Source organism: Gymnoscopelus braueri (genome assembly GCF_963280865.1).
Source record: "Gymnoscopelus braueri genome assembly, chromosome: 16".
Lineage (NCBI taxonomy): Eukaryota > Metazoa > Chordata > Actinopteri > Myctophiformes > Myctophidae > Gymnoscopelus > Gymnoscopelus braueri.
This window is the reverse complement of record NC_137616.1, coordinates 9,029,590-9,051,791: the sequence shown is the minus strand read 5'-3', so window position 1 is coordinate 9,051,791 and position 22,202 is coordinate 9,029,590. Positions and strand designations below refer to the sequence as shown.

Sequence of the window (22,202 nt, the reverse complement as noted above, 5' to 3'; positions counted from 1 at the left end):
TCGAGTATGTCTGTACCAACGACAGACCAGGGCAGGTCAGGGACTGCATGTAGTTTCAGTGGTTCTTTCTGTTGGTGTGTTTTCAGGCTGTTACAGACACTGCATGCCTTGACGGCAGTCTCTACATCGTCGTTCAATGATGGCCAGAACACACTTTCTCTTGCCCTTCTCTTTGTAGATTCCATGCCTGGGTGGCCCTTGTGTAATATTTTCATATACTCAGAGTGCAGGGAGGTAGGAATGACAGCTCTGTTTCCTCTCATGATGATGTTATCTTCAACAGTGAGTTCATCTCGGAAGCTGAAAAACGGTCTCACCTCTGCCGGCACACTGCATATGCGCCTTGGCCAGCCGTTTTGAATGAAGCAGGTGAGTGTCTGGAGAGTGGTGTCTGCAACAGTATGCTCACGTAGTTCTCCAAGCCGCCGTGGAGATATCAGCTGGACTACCATCACCTCGAACTCATTCTGTTCCTCTTCTTGGGGGCACACGTCGCGCCTTGGTGCACGTGAGAGGGTGTCTGCCAGATAGAGGTGTTTCCCCTTTTTGTAGGTCAGGGTCAAGTTGAATTTTTGTAGTCTCAACATCATGCGCTGCAAGCATGCTGGTATTGTATGGAAAGGCTTGTTGTGGATTGTGACCAAAGGCTGGTGGTCAGTCTCGATCACAACGGCTTTGCCATAGATGTAGTCATAAAACCTATAACAGGCGAAAACGACCGCCAGCAATTCTTTTTCTATCTGTGCGTACCTGGTCTCTGTTTGGGTCAGAGTACGCGACGCATACGCCATCGGTTTTCCATCTTGGAGGCAGGCAGCTCCTAGACCATGTTGGGATGCATCACAGGTGAGCGTCACAGGTTTTGAGACATCATAATATTGAAGCACGGGTGGGTTGGTGACACACAATTTGAGCCTGTCAAAGGCATCCTGCTGGTGCTGTGTCCAGCTCCAGACCACGTCCTTGTGCAATAGTTGGCGTAATGGCGTTGACAGTTCACTAAGGTTCGGAACGTATTTGCCTAGATATGTGATCATGCCCAGGAATCGTTGGAGAGCTGTCTTGTCCTCCGGAGGAGGCATTTCGCTAATTGCTGTGGCTTTTTTCGGATCGGCTTTGAGTCCATTTTCTGTGAACACGTGTCCTACATAGCTCACCTCCTTGCATTTGTTCTTGTTGAGTCTGAGCTTTACATATCTGGCTCGGTCCATAACTTTTTTCAGGTTTTTTTCATGCTCCTCAGCATCCTTGCCTCCAATGATGATGTTGTCCACAATTGTAGCGCATAGATATCCAGCAAATATTTGCTCCATGGCTCTTTGGAAAACTTCAGAGGCATCTGCGCTGCCACTTCTTCTACTGTCCGCATGGGATGGTGAGGGCGCATTAATGCCTTGTTTAGGCCTCTTGGATCTATGCAGATCCGAACATCATCAGTCTCTTTCTTGTGTGTGGCAACCATGTTGGAGACCCATTCTGTGGGCTCGTCCACAGGTTCAATCACTCCAAGAGCCTGCATTCGCTTGAGTTCCATCTTGACCTTTTCCTGCATTGCCGCAGGGACGCGGCGCGGGGGGTTAACAACTGGTGTCACAGTTGGGTCTACTTTCATGGAATAAGTCACAGGTAAGTTACCTAATTCATCACTGAATAAGTCTGCATATTCCTGAAACATTTTCTGTGATAGAGTTTGATCCTGAATGGTGTCAATGTGGTGCACCTCCTTGCTAAAGGTGACCAGTTTCATCTTCAGGCTGTCACGTAGGCCTAAGATGGATTGTACATCTTCGCCCACAACTTGAAATGTCAGGTCATATGGCTGCTCACTGAGCTTGCAGTGCAGAGTTACTGTGCCAATCGATTCAATCACAGCTCCACCAAAAGCGACAAGTTTGACTAGTTTGCATGACTTTTGTAATTTTTCAGTTTGTCTACTGGCTTTGTATGTATCCAGGGAAATAACGTTACATTTGGCCCCTGTGTCTACTTTTAACTCTAGGGTTTTGTCATTGACAGTTACAGTGCAACGTCCCTCCCCTTTGTGACAGTCATCAGATTGTACAGAGTTCAAGTCATTATTCTCCTGTAATGAAAGAGGGTCAATGGTGAAAGTTTCATCACTGTCTGAATCTGTCTCAGCTGACAGTAGATGCACTTATCTACCTGATCTGCTCACTTTTGCTGATCTGCATAGCTGCTTGAAGTGGTTATGCTTACCACAATTGTGACATTGTTGTCCGAAAGCTGGGCATTGCTCCCTTTTAGCTGGGTGATTGCCTCCACAATTCCTGCAGCTGGAAATTGCTGTTGATGGATCTTCAGTTTTCACTCTGTATTTAAATTGACCCTTGGTTTTGCTGCTCCTTTTTATCTGCATGGCATCAACATTGGCAGTTGTCATGTATTTTGGTGCAGAGAGGACTTTGCTATGCTGCTCAGTGAGTTCACTTATTTGACAGATACGTATAGCTTTAGCTAGAGTGAGGTCAGTCTCCTTGAGTAGGGAACGTCTGACACCATCACTGCTGATTCCACAAACAAGTCTGTCTCTAATGAGCTCATCCTTTAACTGACCAAAATTGCAGGTTTTAGCCTGGTTTCTTAATGTACTCACGTATGCTTCAATTGTTTCACCAGGTTTTTGGTGTCTGGTATTGAAGTTATGCCTCTCCATAATCACGTTGGGTTCTGGGTTGCATATTTCTCTGAATTTCCTTATTAGGCAGTCGGGATCTTCCCTGGATTCCGCCGGTGTTGTGACCACTCCATCCTCTGTTGTGACCGCAGGTGCATAGGTGAATGACTGCTCTCTCTCTATAGCCTCGGGTCCCGCGAGATTGAGGAGTATATAGGCTCTAGTTTTAGCAGGTTTATCACTGTGTGCTGCAGCAATGAATATTTCGTATTCACGTGTAAACTTGCGCCAGTTTTCGGCCACATTTCCATCGAAGACTAGAGGGTCTGGACGTCTGAATCCATCAGCCATACTTTTTTTTTTTTTCACGTGCAGGCTGGTAGCTCGGTACGGTAGTTTTCGAGTTGTCGTCACATCGGCAGATATCCCGCTTCTGTCACCATGTTGACTTCTTGACTTATAAATAATCACTTGTGGTTTAGTTCAAGTAAGGTTTATTAACAACCATGTATCACAGTATAGGAGGCAACTCTGTGTGGACAGCAACAGCTAAGCACATACACACCACTGTGTTACGTTCACGTTCCAGTGATCTCGCGGGACTACCGCAGGTACGGCAACACTCAATAACCAAAACAGTGTAGGGACACAACTGTCTACAATCACCTTGTGTTTTCCAAGAACTTCTCTCATCCACATCATCTGAGTAGACTTTGAAAGACTTATAGAATAAAAATCATTACACACACGCATACTCACCATACCCTCTGCCCTGTGAGGAACAGTGCAGGACTGGACAATTAGCACCAACGCACACACAAACTCTCTGCCCTGCAAGGAGCAGTGCAGGACTTAACAGTGGACACACACACACACACACACACACACACACACACACACACACACACACACACACACACACACACACACACACACACACACACACACACACACACACACACGCTAAAGTTCAGACACCCTGTGTCTTTGGGACTATTCTGTAGCCACTTAGTGGTGTATGGGTTTTATTGTCAGAATGTCAGTGCATGTGTTTTGATTTATTGTCTTGGTTTATTGTAAATGTGAATTAAGTGTGTTGTTTTTGGATTCAAATCCTGATTGAGTATTTGATTGTGAAATATTGGAAACTAAACTGAGCTGGTTGATACTTGCATACAGGTATTAGTCAATCAGAAAGTTGGGTGCACCCTCAGATTGGAAAAGCAATGTCATATGTTTCTGTGCATTGTTTTATTTATGTCTTTATATTTCATATTCATTCAATACATAAAATTGAGCCGGCCAACTCCAGGAGATTTGCATCTGGTCTCATTATTTACCCCTCTGGCTCCAGTAGACGAACCTAACAAGTCCAACTTCTAACCCCTCACTGTAATTAGGTAACTGTCCTACACTACCATTTCGACACAGATGTTACATATACATGTATATGGGAATATTGATTGGACTTTGTTTGTATATTTGCGTAGGACACTCCCTGGACTATTATTACAAAACATACATTAACCACTTATTTACATTTTGGCCATTTGAAAAAAGCCGATCTACAAGCTCACAATGTGAAGCTCACAATGTGTGAGCATTATGAGCTTGTAGATCTGCCATTTTCAAAAGATTTTTATACATTTGAAAACTTGAAATGGGACATTCTGCATAATGAGTACTTTTACTTTTGGTACTTTAAGTCCATTTTGATGCCAATACTTTTGTACATTTACTCAAGTACATTTTGAATTCTGGACTTTTACTTGTAACAGAGTAATTCTATATTGCAGTATTGATACTTTTACTTAAGTAAAAATTGCGAGTAGCCTACTTTTTCCACCACTGCGCCAGTGGTCCTGGGAGGGCTGAGTGCCCTTCAGCTGCCTCTCATGACATGAAAAGTTCATTGTGGCCTCCAATGCATCCCGCTGACATCCAATCAGAGCCTTTCATTTGTCCGTCATTTGCACTGCCTCGCCTGCTGTCATTGGATAGCCTAATTATTCTAAAACAACAACACTCCAATCAGGTTGGGAGAAGGCTAAGTTGCAGTTATACATTTACTCAAGTACTGTACTTAAGTTTGTACTTACAATTGTCTATACTTTTACTTCTACTCCACTACATCTCAGAGGCAAATATTGTACTTTTACTCCACTATGATTATTTTAAAACTTTAACTCTAGTTACTTTGTAGATTTCGATTATTATGACAAAACATACATAAACCACTTCAATATATACATTTTGTCCATTTGAAAATAGCCGATCTACGCATTGTCAGCTTGTAGATCTGCTATTTTCAAAAGATTTGTATACATTTGAAAGGTTAAAATGGGACATTCTGCATAATGAGTACTTTGTAATGATTGTGTCTCTGATTGATTACTGTTTCTTTTATTTATTCTGCTGTGCCGTTTAATGCTTTTTGTTTGCCTTTTTAAGAAGCGGTTGTATTTGACCAGCCCCTGGCGAATACAAATATTTTGAATAGAAAAGGCAAAGAGAATCACTGTTCTCTTCATTAGCTGTGGTGCCGCCGTACCTGTGTCTATATCAGGATGGCAGTACGGAGGCAGTGACACACACTGGTGGCTATTTCTGCTCCCTTAGTCATAGGTTAGGTTGGGGGGCGTCACTCGATCACGTGCAGTGGCGGAAAAAGTACTCTGATATTTTTACTTAAGTAAAAGTATCAATACGGCAATAGAAATACTCTGTTACAAGTAAAAGTCCAGAATTCAAAATTTACTTGAGTAAAAGTACAACAGTATTGGTTTAAAAAATGTACTTAAAGTACCAAAAGTAAAAGTACTAAAATGTTCGAAAATAGCAGATCTACAAGCTCACAACGTGTCACGATGCAACGCGTTGTGAGCTTGTAGATCGGCTATTTTCAAATAGCCTATGTATAAAATAGGGCTAAAGTGGTTAATGTATGTTTTATAATATAAATAGCCTATGTATAAAATAGGGCTAAAATGGTTAATGTATGTTTTATAATATAATCATTTATTATATCTGCAAAGTAACTAACTAATCCCGAGTCTGAACCGTCGACTTTCTCAAAGATAATATTACAGGCTGACAGCTGATCCATCTACGTACCAACATGGAAGCAATAACAGAGAGGAGTCGCATATACAACCCGTACTGAAGGTGTTTGTGCCTGTGGCCGCGTCCTGGGCCTTTGTTTCCTTGTTGCACCTTCCTCTGCATCTCCTCTGCACCGTTGGAGCACCCATGGCCCAGACAGGCACACAGGAGCAGTCAAGCAGGTCAGTCGTCATGAGGCATTCCCCAGCATCCACTCAGCATTCCACATCACTTGCTCTCATGTACAAGTTTTTACGTTGTTGGTTCTAAAATAAACCTCATCTAAACCACCAGTTAAAGGACGATTTCACAGATTTTCAACCTATCTTCATATAATTGGTCCTCACTAATACTCATGATAAAATGGTAAAAAAAAAATCTACTCGGTCTGTGTCTCAGAGGAGGACTGTGGACAGTTCAGAGTCCCGTCTACCAGTGACATCATCAATGGGGAATCCAAGCTAATAGAAACTGCAGGCTTTCTATTCCTGGAAAGTTGCAATGCAATAATAGAAGCCATTGTTCTCGTGTTAATAAAAATCTAAATAAAAAATTTGAAATCTTGTTGGAAAAAAAAATCATGCCTAACGATGTTGTCACTGGGTTTCTGGACTGTCCACAGCCCTCCTAGTCAGGGCTGTTAACAAAAAAATGTGGACACGGCTCACAAAAGCGGCAATTTTTTTCTACATGGTCTCCATCACCATAGGTTTCATTTTGGAAGGGTAGCCACGTCATCAAGATGGCAGAAGGCGGCCATCTTGGATTGCAAAGATGGCCACCATATAATATCTATAATTGCCAATATCTCGGCTTCCAAGCCACTTAGAAGGTCAATCTTGGTGTCAAAATATACATTTTCTGGGACAAGGAATGCAATAAAACTATAGGGAATATCAATAAGTGACTAATTATGCCAAGATTAGATAATTTGGTTGATTCTGCCAATGTATGTACATCATTTTCACATTGACAACTGCAAAGATCTGAGCAATTCCAGTGTGCCTTCTTGCATGAGCACCTTGCACCACAACCACGTTTACAACCGCACTTGACCAGTTCATTGCAGGCTTTTGACACCATGGTAGAATGCTCCACACAGGAAGCCAGACCTGGTTGTTGTCATCCAATGTCCATCCCCATCCTTCTGGACTGGGTGTCGGCTGCTGGGCCAGTTCAGATGTGGCCCAGATCCCAGACTGGTAGGCAACTCGCTTCATGTGCTGCAGCAGTGAATCTTGCGTTGGTGGAATGTGTTCCATCGTTTTGTTCTTCTGGCAGAACAACTCTCGTCGTGCTTCATTGACAGATTCCAAATCACTTGTCTTATCATACATGATGACTGTGAAACGCTCAAGAAGCTGAAAGTGTTGGGCATCTATGGTCACAGAAGTGTATGGATTTTCTGCCATGTAGTTGAAGGCCTGGGTGACCTCAGAGTAGGCAATCCAAGCCACCCATGCTGACTTCTTCCCTTTCCCGCAGAATGCTGATGTTGTGTCACAGCCTGTGTAACAGTGGAAGACGGGAAGTGCTGTGTACTTGTCTTTGCCCAGAGCATGGCAGATCGTGTTTATATGAACATAGGTGTAGTTCTTGCCAGTGCCAAAAGCAACCCAGATGTCTGCAGCTGGATACTTGGCGAGCAGGGCATGGAACTTGCCGATGAGGATAACGACAACATCCGTATCCACAATGCGTATCAAGCAGGTAGAACAGCCATGTTCCAGGGCATCAAGCAGGTGAATCACTATCCTGGTGTTGGCCTCTTCATGGTTACATGGCAGCATCGAGTGGCTGGTGTCTGTGCCAACCACTGTGATGCCAGATGTGATGAAGACCAGCTTGCCCTCTGGCCAGGCAGTGGATGCAATCTTCCCAGAGAGAAAGGCAAAGAGTTCCTGCTTGTTTACAGGATCACGCAGGAAATCTGACCAATTCCCCGGCAGCTTGTTCTGACCAGCCACCTTCCGTTGTATCCCTTTGCCTCGCTTCTCCCTTGTTGACTCTTTTATGCTGCTGGTGATGTAAGTATCCCAGACCACATCAACTCTTTTGGAGATCTCCAGGTGTTTCATGATGTGGGGAACAAAGACACAACTGGCATATTCGTCAAATGTGGTAATGTTGGTAGTGGACAGGAAGTGCACCACAGCAGCTTCATCGAGTACTTTGACATCAAACGTAGCTGGAGGTTCTTCTTGTGTCTTCTGTCAGAATATTTAGCAGATCTGACTTCTTTCCCAGCTGCAGTTTCCCTCTGTCAGATAGAGAGGGAGGGTATGGATGGTTTTCATGTTTAAAGAAGGTGCTCATGTTCCCCTCTCTGTGTTGCATGGCTATATTTAACCGGGAGAAGAGTGTCACATCATCCTTCAACATTGAGACCTGCCCTGCATGCCTGCTTGGTCTTGATCTTGAGTGTTGGGCATCTGAAGAGAGGCAGTGAGTTATTTTTGATGGGCTCATGAATGGAGTGTGTGCGGTCCATGATCACTGTCTTATGGTACTTGTCGTACTGTTCTCTGCCCACTGATTCCACAGTGCGGACTTTGTTAACCACTGACTCGTCCACTGACTCGTCAATCACATTTCGTGTGTCCAACATTAGAAGCTCGTGGCTATCATCTAGGAACGGATTGCCCATCCCACTGATGGCGTGCACAAGTGCTAGTGTTTGCTCTTTGAATGTCTTTTGTGTAGCCTATGTATAAAATAGGGCTAAAATGGTTAATGTATGTTTCATCATATCATAATTTATATCTGAAAAGTAACTAGTAACTAAAGTTTTCAAATAATTGTAGTGCAGTAGAAGTAAAAGTATTGAAAATTGGAAATACTCGAGTAAAGTACAAATTCCTCAGTTTTCAAATTCCAGTACGGTACTTAAGTAAATGTACTTAGTTACTTTCCACCATTGATAACAACAGTCAGATCTGTCAAAGTTTGATAAAAACTCATACCAATATGTTGTGCATAATCTAGCCGACACATACATTTTAATACAATTGTGTAATACATATATGGCCAGAATCAACCAAATTATCTAATATTGGCAGAATTAGTCACTTATTGATATTCCCTATAGTTTTATTGCATTCCTTGTCCCAGAAAAAGTATATTTAGACACCAAGATTGACATTCTAAGTTGCTTGGAAGCCGAGATATTAGCACTTATAGATATTACATGGTGGCCATCTTTGCAATCCAAGATGGCCGCCTTCTGCCATCTTGATGACGTGGCTACCCTTCCAAAATGAAACTTATGGTGATGGAGAGCATGTAGAAAAAAATTGCCGCTTTTGTGAGCCGTGTCCACATTTTTCAAAAATCTGGTCTTAAAGGCATACTTGTAACGTTTTCAACAAAACTAAAGTTAAATTGTATATCTTTTGTGAGTGGCAAAAGTTTCACTACACCCACTCCATGAATTTCACCCCCGGAAGCCTTTTATTTATATATTTTCTATTGAACGTGGACTGGGGGGACTTTCCCGGGAAAATGACGTTCCTGGCCAACGTCATGACGTCGTGGCCGACGTCCTGGCCGACGTCATGACGTCGGCCAGGAAATACCGCAACGGTTTCCTGTTTGGCCAGGAACTACCGCGCTAATAACAAAAAGGAACCTCACGCTGATTTCAAGAGAATGTAGGATTGGAAGATCGAAAAAGAATAGAAAAAGAAAGCACAGCTCATGGTAACTAATGCTCCACTGGCTAAGAGAAACGATCCGTAGATAGTATAAAACAATTAAAAGATCGCTTTTTGAAACGCTTCCGGCTTCCGGTGAAAACGAATGGAATTCTGGGTAATCGAGGACTACGGAAATTGTATGCAGTGACGGTAGTGACCAGCAGAGGTTGCTAAAAATCGTTATTTGTGATTCTGCATTGTACAACTTTAAGCATCCTCACTATCCTATGAGACACAGACCAAGTAGAATTTTTTTTTACCATTTTATCATGAGTATTAGTGAGGATAGGTTGAATCGGTGAAGTCGTCCTTTAAAGACCATAAGTTTTCAAATAATTGTAGTGGAGTAAAAGTAATATTTGCCTCTAAGATGTAGTGGAGTAGAAGTAAAAGTACAGACATTTTGAAATACTCCAGTAAAGTACAAAATACCTCAAAATTGTACTGTAATTGAGTACATGTACTTAGTTACTTTTCTGATTCTGCATGGAATTTGTTCATTTCAGAATTCATTACATTACTTTAGAGGAGGCAATATTAACTGTCTTAATCAATTGTGTTAATTAATTACCCACATGAACCCTAGTGTCCCTATTCTGGACATGTCATAATGGGCGAACATTCAGTGAAAACGGGTTCGGGCGGAAATTGCCGATCCACAAGTTCACAATTGTCACGTTGTGAGCTTGTAGATCGGCTATGTTTGGTGAAGAGATTTAGTGTAGAAGGGAAAAGGAGAGATAGACCCGAGTCAATGAAGTATATAGGGTTGAAGACATGTGATTAAGTTGGTTAATGAATTGACTGACATATTATCAGGGTTGCATTGCTCATGGGACGGCCTAACACGCCGTGCAACAACCTTTTTTAAGCAGGAGCACGCGCAGGCACATACATAGATTTAAAACGACTTTAAATTCACACCTCAACAAAGTTTACAAAGTCCCCCGACTCACACCAGGTGAATTAGCATAGGAATGAGCCTAGATGCATATCAATTGTCCATTGTGTGACCTGTAGTGTAGGTGTTAAGCGACATGCGGTGCACGTCATTAAAATAGAGTGCAACCACATTCCAATTCAGCAATGCAACACTGCATATTATGATAAGCCACACCCCCTATGAATGCATAATAGGCCTGGAATGCATTGGAACAAAAGTGCATACAAATCTTTGTATTAGTATATTGTATCTAAACAAAATGATTACAAATAAATAAATAATAATAATACTTTCCATGTTGGCACAGTCGCGGTTCCTCCCCATGGCTTGATGCCTGCTTCAGTTTACTTCAGTGTACAAATAATTGAAGACATCGAGCTATTAAGGTTAATTTCAAAAGATTCAAATTACCTCAGCAACTATCAAGTCATTGCTGCTGTCTACTCTGCTCTCTCGTATTGCCAGGGAACAGTGGTGGACCGTAAACAAAGTATATTTACTTGATTACTGTACCTGTATTTGTATATATGTTTTAATACTTTCAACTCCACTACTTTTCAAAGACAAATATTTTGCTTTTTGACTAGGAAGGGAATTTCTAGGAAGGGAAAAAAGTATATTTTCATTATGATATCTTTTAGATTTGGGGGGAATTTCTGGAAACTTTCAATAAAATCTTTGAAATGTTTTGAAAACTGTAATTTGTTTTATATAGCAATGCATTGATATTAAAAAGAAAATGTTTTTTGCAATTTGTACTTTTGATAACTTTTATAAAGCATATATTCTTGAATAGTATTTTTTAAAATGCAAGTACTCCAGTACTTTAACCCAATGACAAATTTGACTGAGCAACTTCCACTTGTAGTTGAGTACACATTTTGACCAGCAGTATCTATGCTTTGACTCAAGTACTGGGGGGGGGGGGGGGGTTGAGTACTTGCTTGGTCCACCACTGCCAAGGACATATACCGACAACGTGCTTCAATTATTCAGCCATCACCTCTAATGGACACTGTCATATGTGTCATTGCCTATGTATGTTCTGATATTATGTAATAACTGTCCGTCTATATGAATACTTACACAGTGATTTGTGGTGCACCGTGCCATCGCCACCCGATTTGTCCTCCTGCCATTCCATTCCACAATGACATAACCCCTCATTAAGGCTAAAAGTGGCAAAGGTCACATACATCACTCGTGGACATTAACGAATCACATTTACTCAAGTACTGCACTTCTACTCTACTATATAATATCTCAGAGGCAAATATTGTACTTTTTACTCCACTACAATTTAAAAAAAAATAGTTTCTATACTTTGCAGATTTAGATTATTAATACAAATACAAAAAAAAATACATTGAGTCAGTGGTTTTCAAACTTTTTCATGTCAAGGACCCCAAATGTATGTACACTATTTGGCTGAGGACCCCCATTTGAGAAGATTTGTGTAGTAAAAATAATAATTAAAAAAATATATTCAAAACTTTATATCAATGAGAAAATAAGAGTAAAGAACAGAGAGGAAAAGGGATGGAAGGAGATGGAAGAAGGAAAGGTGGACAGGGTCTGACACAGATCTGGATGTTGGGGCAGCTTAAAAGTTTCATGACATTCAGTTTTACAACACATTAAAAGTCTTTGTCATGGTCCTTCAAACGTGTATAAAAAGTTTTAACTGAAAATTCCACTCTAGTGATCCATTGCAGGTGTTTTTCTCTCACATTTCTAAAGCCTTTTCAACTGCAAAAAAAAATACATTGAGTCAGTGGTTTTCAAACTTTTTCATGTCAAGGACCCCAAATGTATGTACACTATTTGGCTGAGGACCCCCATTTGAGAAGATTTGTGTAGTAAAAATAATAATTAAAAAAATATATTCAAAACTTTCCAAACATTTTCGATATTTTTCAGAGCTTGTGAGCTTGCAGATCTGCTATTTTTGAATAGCCAACATATAAAATATGGAAGTGATTCAAATGATTGTGATGTTTACCAATCCTGGGGGTCCCCAGACCCCACAGAACCACTGCATTAAGTGATAAATGATGATGTTTGTGCTCTTAAGTATATTTTGATGCCAAAACTACTTTTGCACTTTTTCTCAAGAAATATTTTGAATACTCGACTGTAACAGAGTATGTTGTATTGCTACTTTTACTTAAATAAAGTAACAGAGTACATCTACCACTACTGGGTACGGGGGAAAACCTGTGAATGCATTAGACAGAAAGATACAGTATAAAGATACTTAGTTCTAGCTTATATCAATTATTTCTTTAAGTGCATTTTGATACCAATACTTTTGTACTTTTAAGTACATTTTGAATTCCGGACTTTTACTTTTAACAGAGTATTTCTTATATTGCAGTATTGATACTTTTACTTAAGTAAAAAATTTACTTTTTCCACCACCAAAAAAGTTAAAGTAAAGTAAAACATAAAACGAAACATCACAACAGGTCGAATATATTCGCATTTCATTGTGGTGGTTTTGGTAGGTTAATTATCATTAGGTTAATGTGGTGTTGTTGTTTTAAACTTGCCTTGCTAGATGATCATAGATGATAATTTATTCGACATTGTGATGTCCCCTATCCATTACAGATCTGCAGACTGCATACTTTATATGTTTTAGGTATTGGTAACTAGATAACCCCTGATAGCCTGCATGATACCGGTATAGTGTCACTATGTTGATCTCTCACATAATTTATTTGTGAGTGCAGACAATTAAATTGAATGGCAACCTCTCCTGTACTCTGAGCCACGAGTGACTTGCTCACACCTAATGGACAAGGGCAGTGTGATACTCTGCTGTGCACTAAAAATAGCCGATATACAAGCTCACAAGGTGTCGCGGATGCAACGTGTTGTGAGCTTGTATATCGGCTAGTTTCAGCATGCGACACCATACGTTGGGCTTGCAGATTATTCCGAGCTATTGGGAGTCAGTTTAGACAGATTTTCTGGCTGCACCCAAGTTGATTTAAAAGTCACTAGCACTCTAGACTGGGGTAAGAAAAGAGGAGCTTCTTCTGATTCATGATATTCTCGTATACCTTCTCATATTTTCAATACGTTTCTCCCATGATAACTACCTATCGAGTGAGACACCAAGCAAATTACTGTACTTAAGTACAATTTTGAGGTATTTGTACTAAACCCTACATCTCAGAGACAAATATTGTACTTTTACTACACTACAATTATTTGAAAACTTTATATCAATGAGAAAATAAGAGTAAAGAACAGAGAGGAAAAGGGATGGAAGGAGATGGAAGAAGGAAAGGTGGACAGTAGTGATGAGCGGGTCGACCCGTAACCCGCGGGACCCGCGGGTCAACCCGCGGCGCGGGTAGGTCGAGTCAGGATTTCAGAGAAAATTATGCGGGCTGAGGGTGAGCGGGTCAGCCGCTCTCCACGAAAAAAAAAAGAAAAAACCCTATTTTGACCAACATGCTTGTTTATTCAGCCCATGACAATGTTGTGCTACTGTAGACATTTAAAGGGACTTTGGGTACTTAAAAGAGCGCTATATAATATATATATATATTCCCACCGCGGGTCGCGGGGCGGGTTGAGCCATAGATTTATATATGGGTTCGCGGGGCGGGTTGAGGCGGGTCGCGTTCCGTCGCGGGTTGGGGCGGGGCGGGTCATGAAAAAACCCGACCCGCACATCACTAGTGGACAGGGTCTGACACAGATCTGGATGTTGGGGCAGCTTAAAAGTTTCATGACATTCAGTTTTACAACACATTAAAAGTCTTTGTCATGGTCCTTCAAACGTGTATAAAAAGTTTTAACTGAAAATTCCACTCTAGTGATCCATTGCAGGTGTTTTTCTCTCACATTTCTAAAGCCTTTTCAACTGCAATGAATTCCATTCTCATCGACTGAGAATGGAAGGCCCACTGCTATACGTCAAGGCCATTGTCACTGCCCTATAGCCAGAATACTGACGCCTGATACGAGAAACATTCTCCTTGCGTTCATAAAACCTTATAACTCGTCATCTTGCTGTCTAGCTTACCTACAGAGGAATAACTTGACCTTGCTGTATGAGCCTGCTGCTTAATACGTACACTGAGGGTGTACTAAACTCAAGACATATTATCAGACTAATTTACCTCCCTTGGGATATTACATTCAGACACATCAGCATACAGTTATATATTAATATAACTGAAGTAAGTTGAATACTAAATGTATAATCAATAATCGATAAATCGATAGTCTAAAAGGAACTTAAACTGTATATCCGTTACAATCATTATTAGTGGCGTGCTACTTTAGTTTTTTGCTACATTCAAAGCAAGTCTATTCTCACAATGTGTGTGTGAATGTGTGCCAATACCGATATCGTAAAAGAAAAAGTCAAGTAATATGGCCGATATATCGTCCAAACCGATATATCGTTCTGGCTCTAATGCAAACGTTCTCAGACAGAGGTGTTCTTCAGTCTGGCCGGGATTAGATTAGCTGTTTGTCAACAGCTCGATCGCCACCGATATCAGCCTTTCACTGTCACCGCTGACACTTTCCATTCCTGTTGAGCTCTCTCACTTTCCACAGAGGCGGCCAGCTTAAGTTTTTGTGGTGAACAACACTTCTTGTACTGTGTGTGGACTCCGTTTCAGCCCAAGTTTCATCGGCTCCGTCCGGTCTATTTAGTCCATGAATCATTGATGCTCTAGGTCTAGGTAACCCCATAGTATCCTTTCACAGCTTGTCCTGATTTCAGTTCATTAACATGCTTGGGCATGTCCTTAGTCTGACTCTGTTGAGCCTTTTGGTGTTGCCAAAATGTCATATTTGGCTGTGGACCCACATCTGAAGAGATGTTTTGCCAGGGACCCCATAAGAGAATTTTCACGATTTTGCAAATAGCAGATCTACTATACAAACCTCTATTAACAACTAGAGGTTCGGGCCGGTACGCGGCCCTCACACCTACGTCGCACCGCCGATCCGACTGATATTCCCATATATGGAGATACCTGATGTCATCAGTATATGCCCATATATGGGCATGCCCCCTTTTGTGCCCATATATGGAGCTGACTGATTTGCAGGGGTCATCGCCATGCTGGCTTGTGGTGGACATTTTTGACAAAATTCAATTTTTGCCATGGACATACAATATAGATAAACACATAAAGAGCTAGCCCTACATGACCATTACAGGTCTGTAACTCTGAGTGTGTACAAATGGAACCAAATGGACCCTTACGGGTCCATTTGGTTTCATTTGTACACACTCAGAAAATAATCCACTGCACCAGTGGACTCATTAGCTAACGTGCCATACACATAGGGCCCTATTCCCAGGGACATTTGAACAAACCACTAATTAGGGATTTCGGACTAGGCAAGAGGCGTTTCCCCGCAAAATTCGGTATTCTATGGCACCCCCCTCACCCGCCAAACACCTGAGCTACCCGTTACATTATGCATAGGTGTGGTTTGGGCGTTACAATGATAAAACCAATCACCGTGCCAGAAGCCATTGCCTTTAAGAGAAGACTGCGCTAGCCGTCATCCCGATCCAATATATGCTCTAGCCTATCTACCTGTCTGCACTGTTGCCTGGTCTGATTATTATAAGCCACATTGGGCTTGTTTTCCTTCTTTTTTTTAATTTTATCCAAATACATTTTTATATTAATTTGTAGCCTATTGTGTTCACAATAAGCTTGTCATATTAGTCAGATCCGGAATAGTATATGAAAGCCATTTAAAATATGTATACTATTGGTACACACTGGCTGCTCCCAAATAATTAATTACATCATGTTGCGACAACGCTCCTACGTGGTACACAGACAAACAGTAGCACATGGGTATAATAAATTGGACAGTTTTAGGAAAGGTCTATAGCCTATGTACTCACGTTGGCTGTTATCGTTCTATTTCCACCGTTCTAATGGATTCCAGGGGTGTGTAAACATCTCTGAAGTTGCTCCATAGTTTCCTCTGAAGTGACGCAGTTAAAGTTAACTTACATCCATATTGTCCCCGTTATCTTTCATCATCCACCTTTGTTCAGTAATCCCGAACAGAGCTAAACTTTAAGTTTACATCAATCAAAGCCTCTCAAACCCAGACACATTGCTGCGATGCGTATGTGCGTCGCCTATACCTACCCAAAATAACAGACATACAAGCTATCAACGGCGCTGCATCATGTCGTGTCGACAGCTTACAGATCTGTTATTTTGGACAGCATACAATGAGGCGCGCGCGCGCCACGGAGTAGCCTATCACTAAACCAAAAATATTACATTACGTGGTCAACAACATAGCCTACTAGACATGTAACTTGCTTGGAGCTTTTAATGCAGTGGTTCTCAACCTGTGGGTCGAGACCACAATGGAGCACCCAACGCCTGGCGAGCTTGTAGATCTGCTATTTTCACAATATTTATCTGTGGAACCGAGTCAAACAAAATGGGGGGGTCCCCAGTTCAAATATGGTTATTTTGGGGGGTCATGAACGTAGCGTTTACGCGGGGAATATAATAATAATATAGCAGGCTAATATATATAATATAGGCTATAATATAATATTCACCCGCACGTCCCGCAGCATGGGTTTAATGAGACAGCAGCCAAAATGAAAATCACACTATGATCCGATCATCTTATAAAAAATGTAAGTGCTTAAGATTTTAGCCCAAACCCAACGGGACCCGACCCGGCCCGTCGGCACCGGCTGAGCTGGGTCTACGTTTTTTTTACATCCAAATAAATTCACATATTAATTAATTTGTAGCGTAGGCTATTGTGTTCACAATAAGCAACTTGTCATATTAGTCAGATCCCCAAGAGTATATGAAAGCCATTTAAAATAGTTATATATTCCTACACAGCTGATGCCAAATAATTAATGAACAGGGCAGCGCAACGCTAAAGTAGCCTAGGTCAAATCAATCACTGTCTTGTCATGACGCAGCAGTAGAGAGCCCCCTTTAAAGTTTAAACCATAACATGACATAAATAATGGATTTCAGAGCTTTCTTCATGTCTTTTTCACCTCAAAGTAAATGTTGGATTACTTCTTCAAATGAAAGCACAGGCAGCGGCCAGAAGGTAACATTGGATGTGATTTCTCCATTGCAAAAATGATTACGGTTATTCTATGAAACATATATTTCATAGAATAACCATAATCATTTTTAAAATGGTTATGGGGAAGTGTATATATTTATATAGCCCTATTTGCTCCAAGCTGTTTTTTAAATAAAATATAGACTGTTAGGGTAATGACTCCTGTTCTTAACGAATTACCAAGATTTAATGAGAAATAAGGCTTCTTTAGAAAAATGACTGACGGGCTGGGCTGGGTCTAATTTGTCAATTATTAGTCGAGCCAGGCTGAAATATTTAGGGGATATGAAAGCTCTAGTTAGTAGTTTGAAGTGCTCATGTGCTCTTGCTTCTTTTTGTTTTCATAGACCTGCGGACTGCGGTTGCTTATTTCTCTCCAAGGCTGGCAACATGGCTCATGGTCCAACGCACAAAGCCATTGTAGTGTCTGTGTGCACTTGACGGGTGATTTTATAAACCAGCGGGTGCTTTTAGAATCCACTATCCCCCCTCCCCAAGCCGTACCCATGTGTGGGTTGAGAATTTCAATGTGGGGGATATAGCAACAACACGCCCACGGGCACACCTCCATGCGCAAATTACGGCGTCGGCATAATGGTGACGGGTAGAGCAGGTGCTAGAATAACCTATTGGGGCGGCGCAGGTCCATTATCCCGATTTAACGGGGAATTTTTTGCCACAGAATGGGGCCGATAGTGTCATAGTAAATCAGTGTCATGCATTTTCTGAAGAAAACCTGGAAACTGACACTCAGTAATTGGGTGTTATGATCAAAATAAGAACATTATAATGGTGTTTAAAAACATTTGGCACAGACAAGGCCAAGTCTTGCCACGGACATTGATGACCCCTGCTGATTTGTTTGCGCCTGATGCCATGACGACACATTGTTGTGTTCCTTTTTATGCCCTTATACTGTATCTCTGTCTATCTGTTTCCCTGACTTTTTGTCTGTCTGTCTGTCATGTCTTGTCTGTCTGTCACATGTCTGTCTCCATGTTAAGTCTATGGAGATCCCTAATGTCATCAATATGACCTTATAGACGTCATGGACTGGAACTGCTGTTGCTAATGAGATTACTTGGAGGCCAGTTTGACATCATGGACCACCCCATATTTGGGCATGCGCTGACTCTTTGTGACCTCATAGTGAATGGACCCCATTTTTGGACATGTCTGACTCTGAATTTCATATTTGGGCATGGCTAACATGTATGGGCAATGCAGACCCCCTGCCTTAAATGCTCCCGAAGACGTTTCTGTCTAGAATCATCCGCGCGTCACAAGAGCAGACAGTTCCTGATCACAGTCAATCAATTATTTTCTCCCAATAGTATCTTACACACTACTGGCACATCAAATAAAGTCTCAATCGTTAACTTTAAAACCTGACCATGTTGACTGGAGAAACACACAGTGGTTCAGTGATGACGCAAGACGTGGAGATTGCAGTTCTCCGGGGCTTTTTAACATCCAGCGAGACAACAGGATGGAAGCAGGAGCGTTTCAGCGACGGCGTTGTGGGCCCGCTGCTACAGTCACTATTAGAGGGGGATTTTGAGGCGGTGCTTCTGAACCCCCAGATGCTGGAACTGATGGGTGGAGGAGATGACAGCTGCGGTGACATAAAGGACATGGAAGCCTACATGGAGAGACAGGTGCTGGCCTACTTGGCTAAAGGTACAGAGGGTGACAAGGTCGACAGGCAGCTGACTGTGATGGTTCTGGCAGTGGCCTGCCTCCACCTGTTTGCCCAGAGTAACTGGACCGGTCCTCCTGTCTCCATCCATGTCCATGACCTGCTGCCTCCAGCTCTGCTGTCTTCCTTCTCCCGGCCCCAGGACCTGACCGAGGCACTTCACAAGAGCCTGCTTCTCGACGGGGAGTCAGTGTACAGCCTGGTGGCAAATCCTTTTCTCCTCCTCCTGGCCCGGGTCCTCCTGCACAACTGCTCCTCTAAGATGGACAGCCTCCAGCTGCTGCCCTGGTGGACCTTCCGCTACGTTAAACTTCACCAACAGATCTTGGAGGCCTGCTCTCAACAGCTTCTCACACTGGCCCAAAGCAGCATGGAGAAAGTGATGAAGTGTGAGATTCTGTTCTCGGACAGACGCCACAGAAACCTGGCCATCCAGTTCCACCTGGAGTGCGTTTACACCTACCTGTCCTACTATGAACACCAGCATGCCAAGGAACACATCCAGAAGGCCCAGGAGCTGTCTGGACTGGAGATAGAAATGACTGGTGCCCTCGGGAAGCGGACCCGGTTCCAGCAGAACTTCTCGGCACAGCTCCTGCTGGCAGTCAAGCGGAAGGAGGATTCACCCGTTCTAGCAGACTCTGATGAACTGACCCCAACGCCTACCCTAGTCGCCAAACTGCCAAAGGACAATGACCTGCACGATGACACAGTGCTGAACCAGATCAACCTAGCAGAGCCAGATCAGTACCAGCTGCCTGATCTCAGTGCCGAGGAGCAGGCTCTCATCCTGGGTGTCTGCATTGACTTCCAGAAGAACAACCCAGTCCACAGACTAACTGAGGACGAACTCCTGGCCTTCACATCTACTATACTGTCTCAGCCAAAGTTCTGGGTCATAGAGGTAACAGCCCTTTGCCTCAGGTCCAAGTTGGAGAAGGGCAGCTTCCGACGGGTAGAAAGAGCCTTGAAGCAAACCCAGACCATAGTCGATCACTTTGAAGACAAGGGCTGCTCCGTGACTGAGCGCCTCAAGGTTTTCTATTGCTGTCAGGCACCGCCCAGGTGGGACGTCCAGAAACTGCTGGCCAGCCTGTTGACAGACCTAGGCTGCACGGGCTCAGCTCTGCTCATCTATGAGAAACTGGAACTGTGGGAAGATGCGGTTATCTGCTACGAGAGGATGGGTCAACACGGCAAGGCAGAGGAGATCCTGCGGAGGGAGCTGGAGAAGAAGGAGACTCCCAGTCTGTACTGTCTGCTGGGAGACGTCAAAAGGGAGCATCAGTATTACGACCGGGCGTGGGAGCTCTCCGGTGGGCGCAGCGCCCGCGCCATGCGCTCCAAGGCCCTGCTGCACATGCGCAACAAAGAGTTCCAGCAGTGCGTGGACTGCTTCGAGCAGTCCGTCCGCATCAACACCTTACAGCTTGGGGTGTGGTTCTCCCTAGGTTGTGCCTACTTTGCCCTGGAGCGTTGTGAGGGTGCTGCCAAGGCCTTCCAGTGGTGTGTGAGACTGGAGCCAGATAACGCAGAGGGTTGGAGCAACCTCTCCACAGCTTATATTCGCCTTCGGAAGAAGGACAAAGCCTTCCATACCCTGAAGGAAGCGCTGAAGTGTAACTTTGAACACTGGCAGATCTGGGAGAACTTCATTGGCGTGTGCATCGACATCGGGGAGTTCAGAGAAGCCGTCAAGGCCTACCACCGTCTCATGGACCTTAGGGAGAAATATAAAGATGTCCAGATTCTGGAGATTCTAGTGCGGGCGGTTGTGGAGAACCTAACGGATAACCGCGGCGAGCAGATGGCGTCTCTACGCCCCAATCTCAGAGAGCTCATGGGCCGCGTCACCTCCTGCCACAGCACCGACGCCCAGATATGGCGGCTGTACGGGCAGCTGTACGGCGATGGCCACAGCACCAACCCAGAGGATAATGAAAAGGCACTGCACTTCCTGTCAAAGGCTCATCGTTGTGAGGTCCAGGTCAGTGGCTGGGAGAAGGACACTGCCACCTTCAAGGAAGTTATAAAGAGAGCTGTCCATATGGGACACGTCGCCATCAGTTGCAATAAGAAGATGGCTGACCCCCAGGAAGCTCTCCAGATGCTCTCCTCCACACGCCTCAGTCTGAGGTGTTTGGCCACCAAGGCCAAGCAAATGTACACAGAAGTGACCACAGGCCAGATCAGCGACGACCTGAGGGACAGTGTCACGGAGCTGGAGCAGCTCATCACAGAGCTGCAGGGCCTGAGTGGCGCCCTGCGTAGCCAATCAGAATGACCCTCCCATGATGATATGCCCCCTTTCTTCATTCATTTCTATGCAGAAAATATAATTCAACCAATTTGTATCTCATAATGAAATCAACACAGGTAAAACTACTGTATCTAAACTGAAAGTACTAAATTAAATTAAATGGTTTCTATTTCTCCATTTGTCACAGAGGACAGACAGCTGCTTTCTTTCTCCATTCACTTCACAACTCTCATCTTTTCCAGCGATACTGTCTCTGTCTCACTTTTGCAGATCTGGCCCAGTGTGCTCTGATGGCCTGGTGCTGTGAGTCCTTGCCATGACATAACTCCTAATATTGGCTACATGTCTTCAATAGTTGCTCCGTTAACTAAAGATTTATCATCCAAAATATATCCCCGCGTTCAGGTTCAGTGTTTTCACGCCGTGGCTCTGTAGGAAGCTAGCATTCTATAAGAGGGTCTGGTCTGTCTGTCTGTGTGTTTGTCCAGAGCTAATCTCACCGGCGTAAACCCTAACCCTAACCCTGCTGGCAGTCTGCCAGTATAGGCCAAAGAAGCACCTTCACACATTCACACAATTTGATATCCTACAGTTTATGCCTGCTTCTAGTCAGACTGAATTAAATACACACATTTCCTTTTGGAAAATGTACTGTCTGATTTGTTTGATATTCATGTTTGATAATATCACAATTTAACAATTTAATGAAAAACATATATTATGTAAACCACGTTAACCCTGTGCAAGGG

The 22,202-nt window shown here is 43.0% G+C and overlaps 1 protein-coding gene across 1 annotated transcript; it reads left to right on the top strand.

Moving 5' to 3' along the window:
* Positions 1-18,921: 18,921 nt before the first annotated feature.
* On the top strand, positions 18,922-21,477 carry LOC308103329 (tetratricopeptide repeat protein 27-like; the record flags this gene model as incomplete). Its single annotated transcript, XM_080453252.1, has 1 exon — positions 18,922-21,477. One exon carries the CDS (start codon positions 18,922-18,924, stop codon positions 21,475-21,477), a length of 2,556 nt encoding a protein of 851 aa, XP_080309378.1.
* Positions 21,478-22,202: the final 725 nt, after the last annotated feature.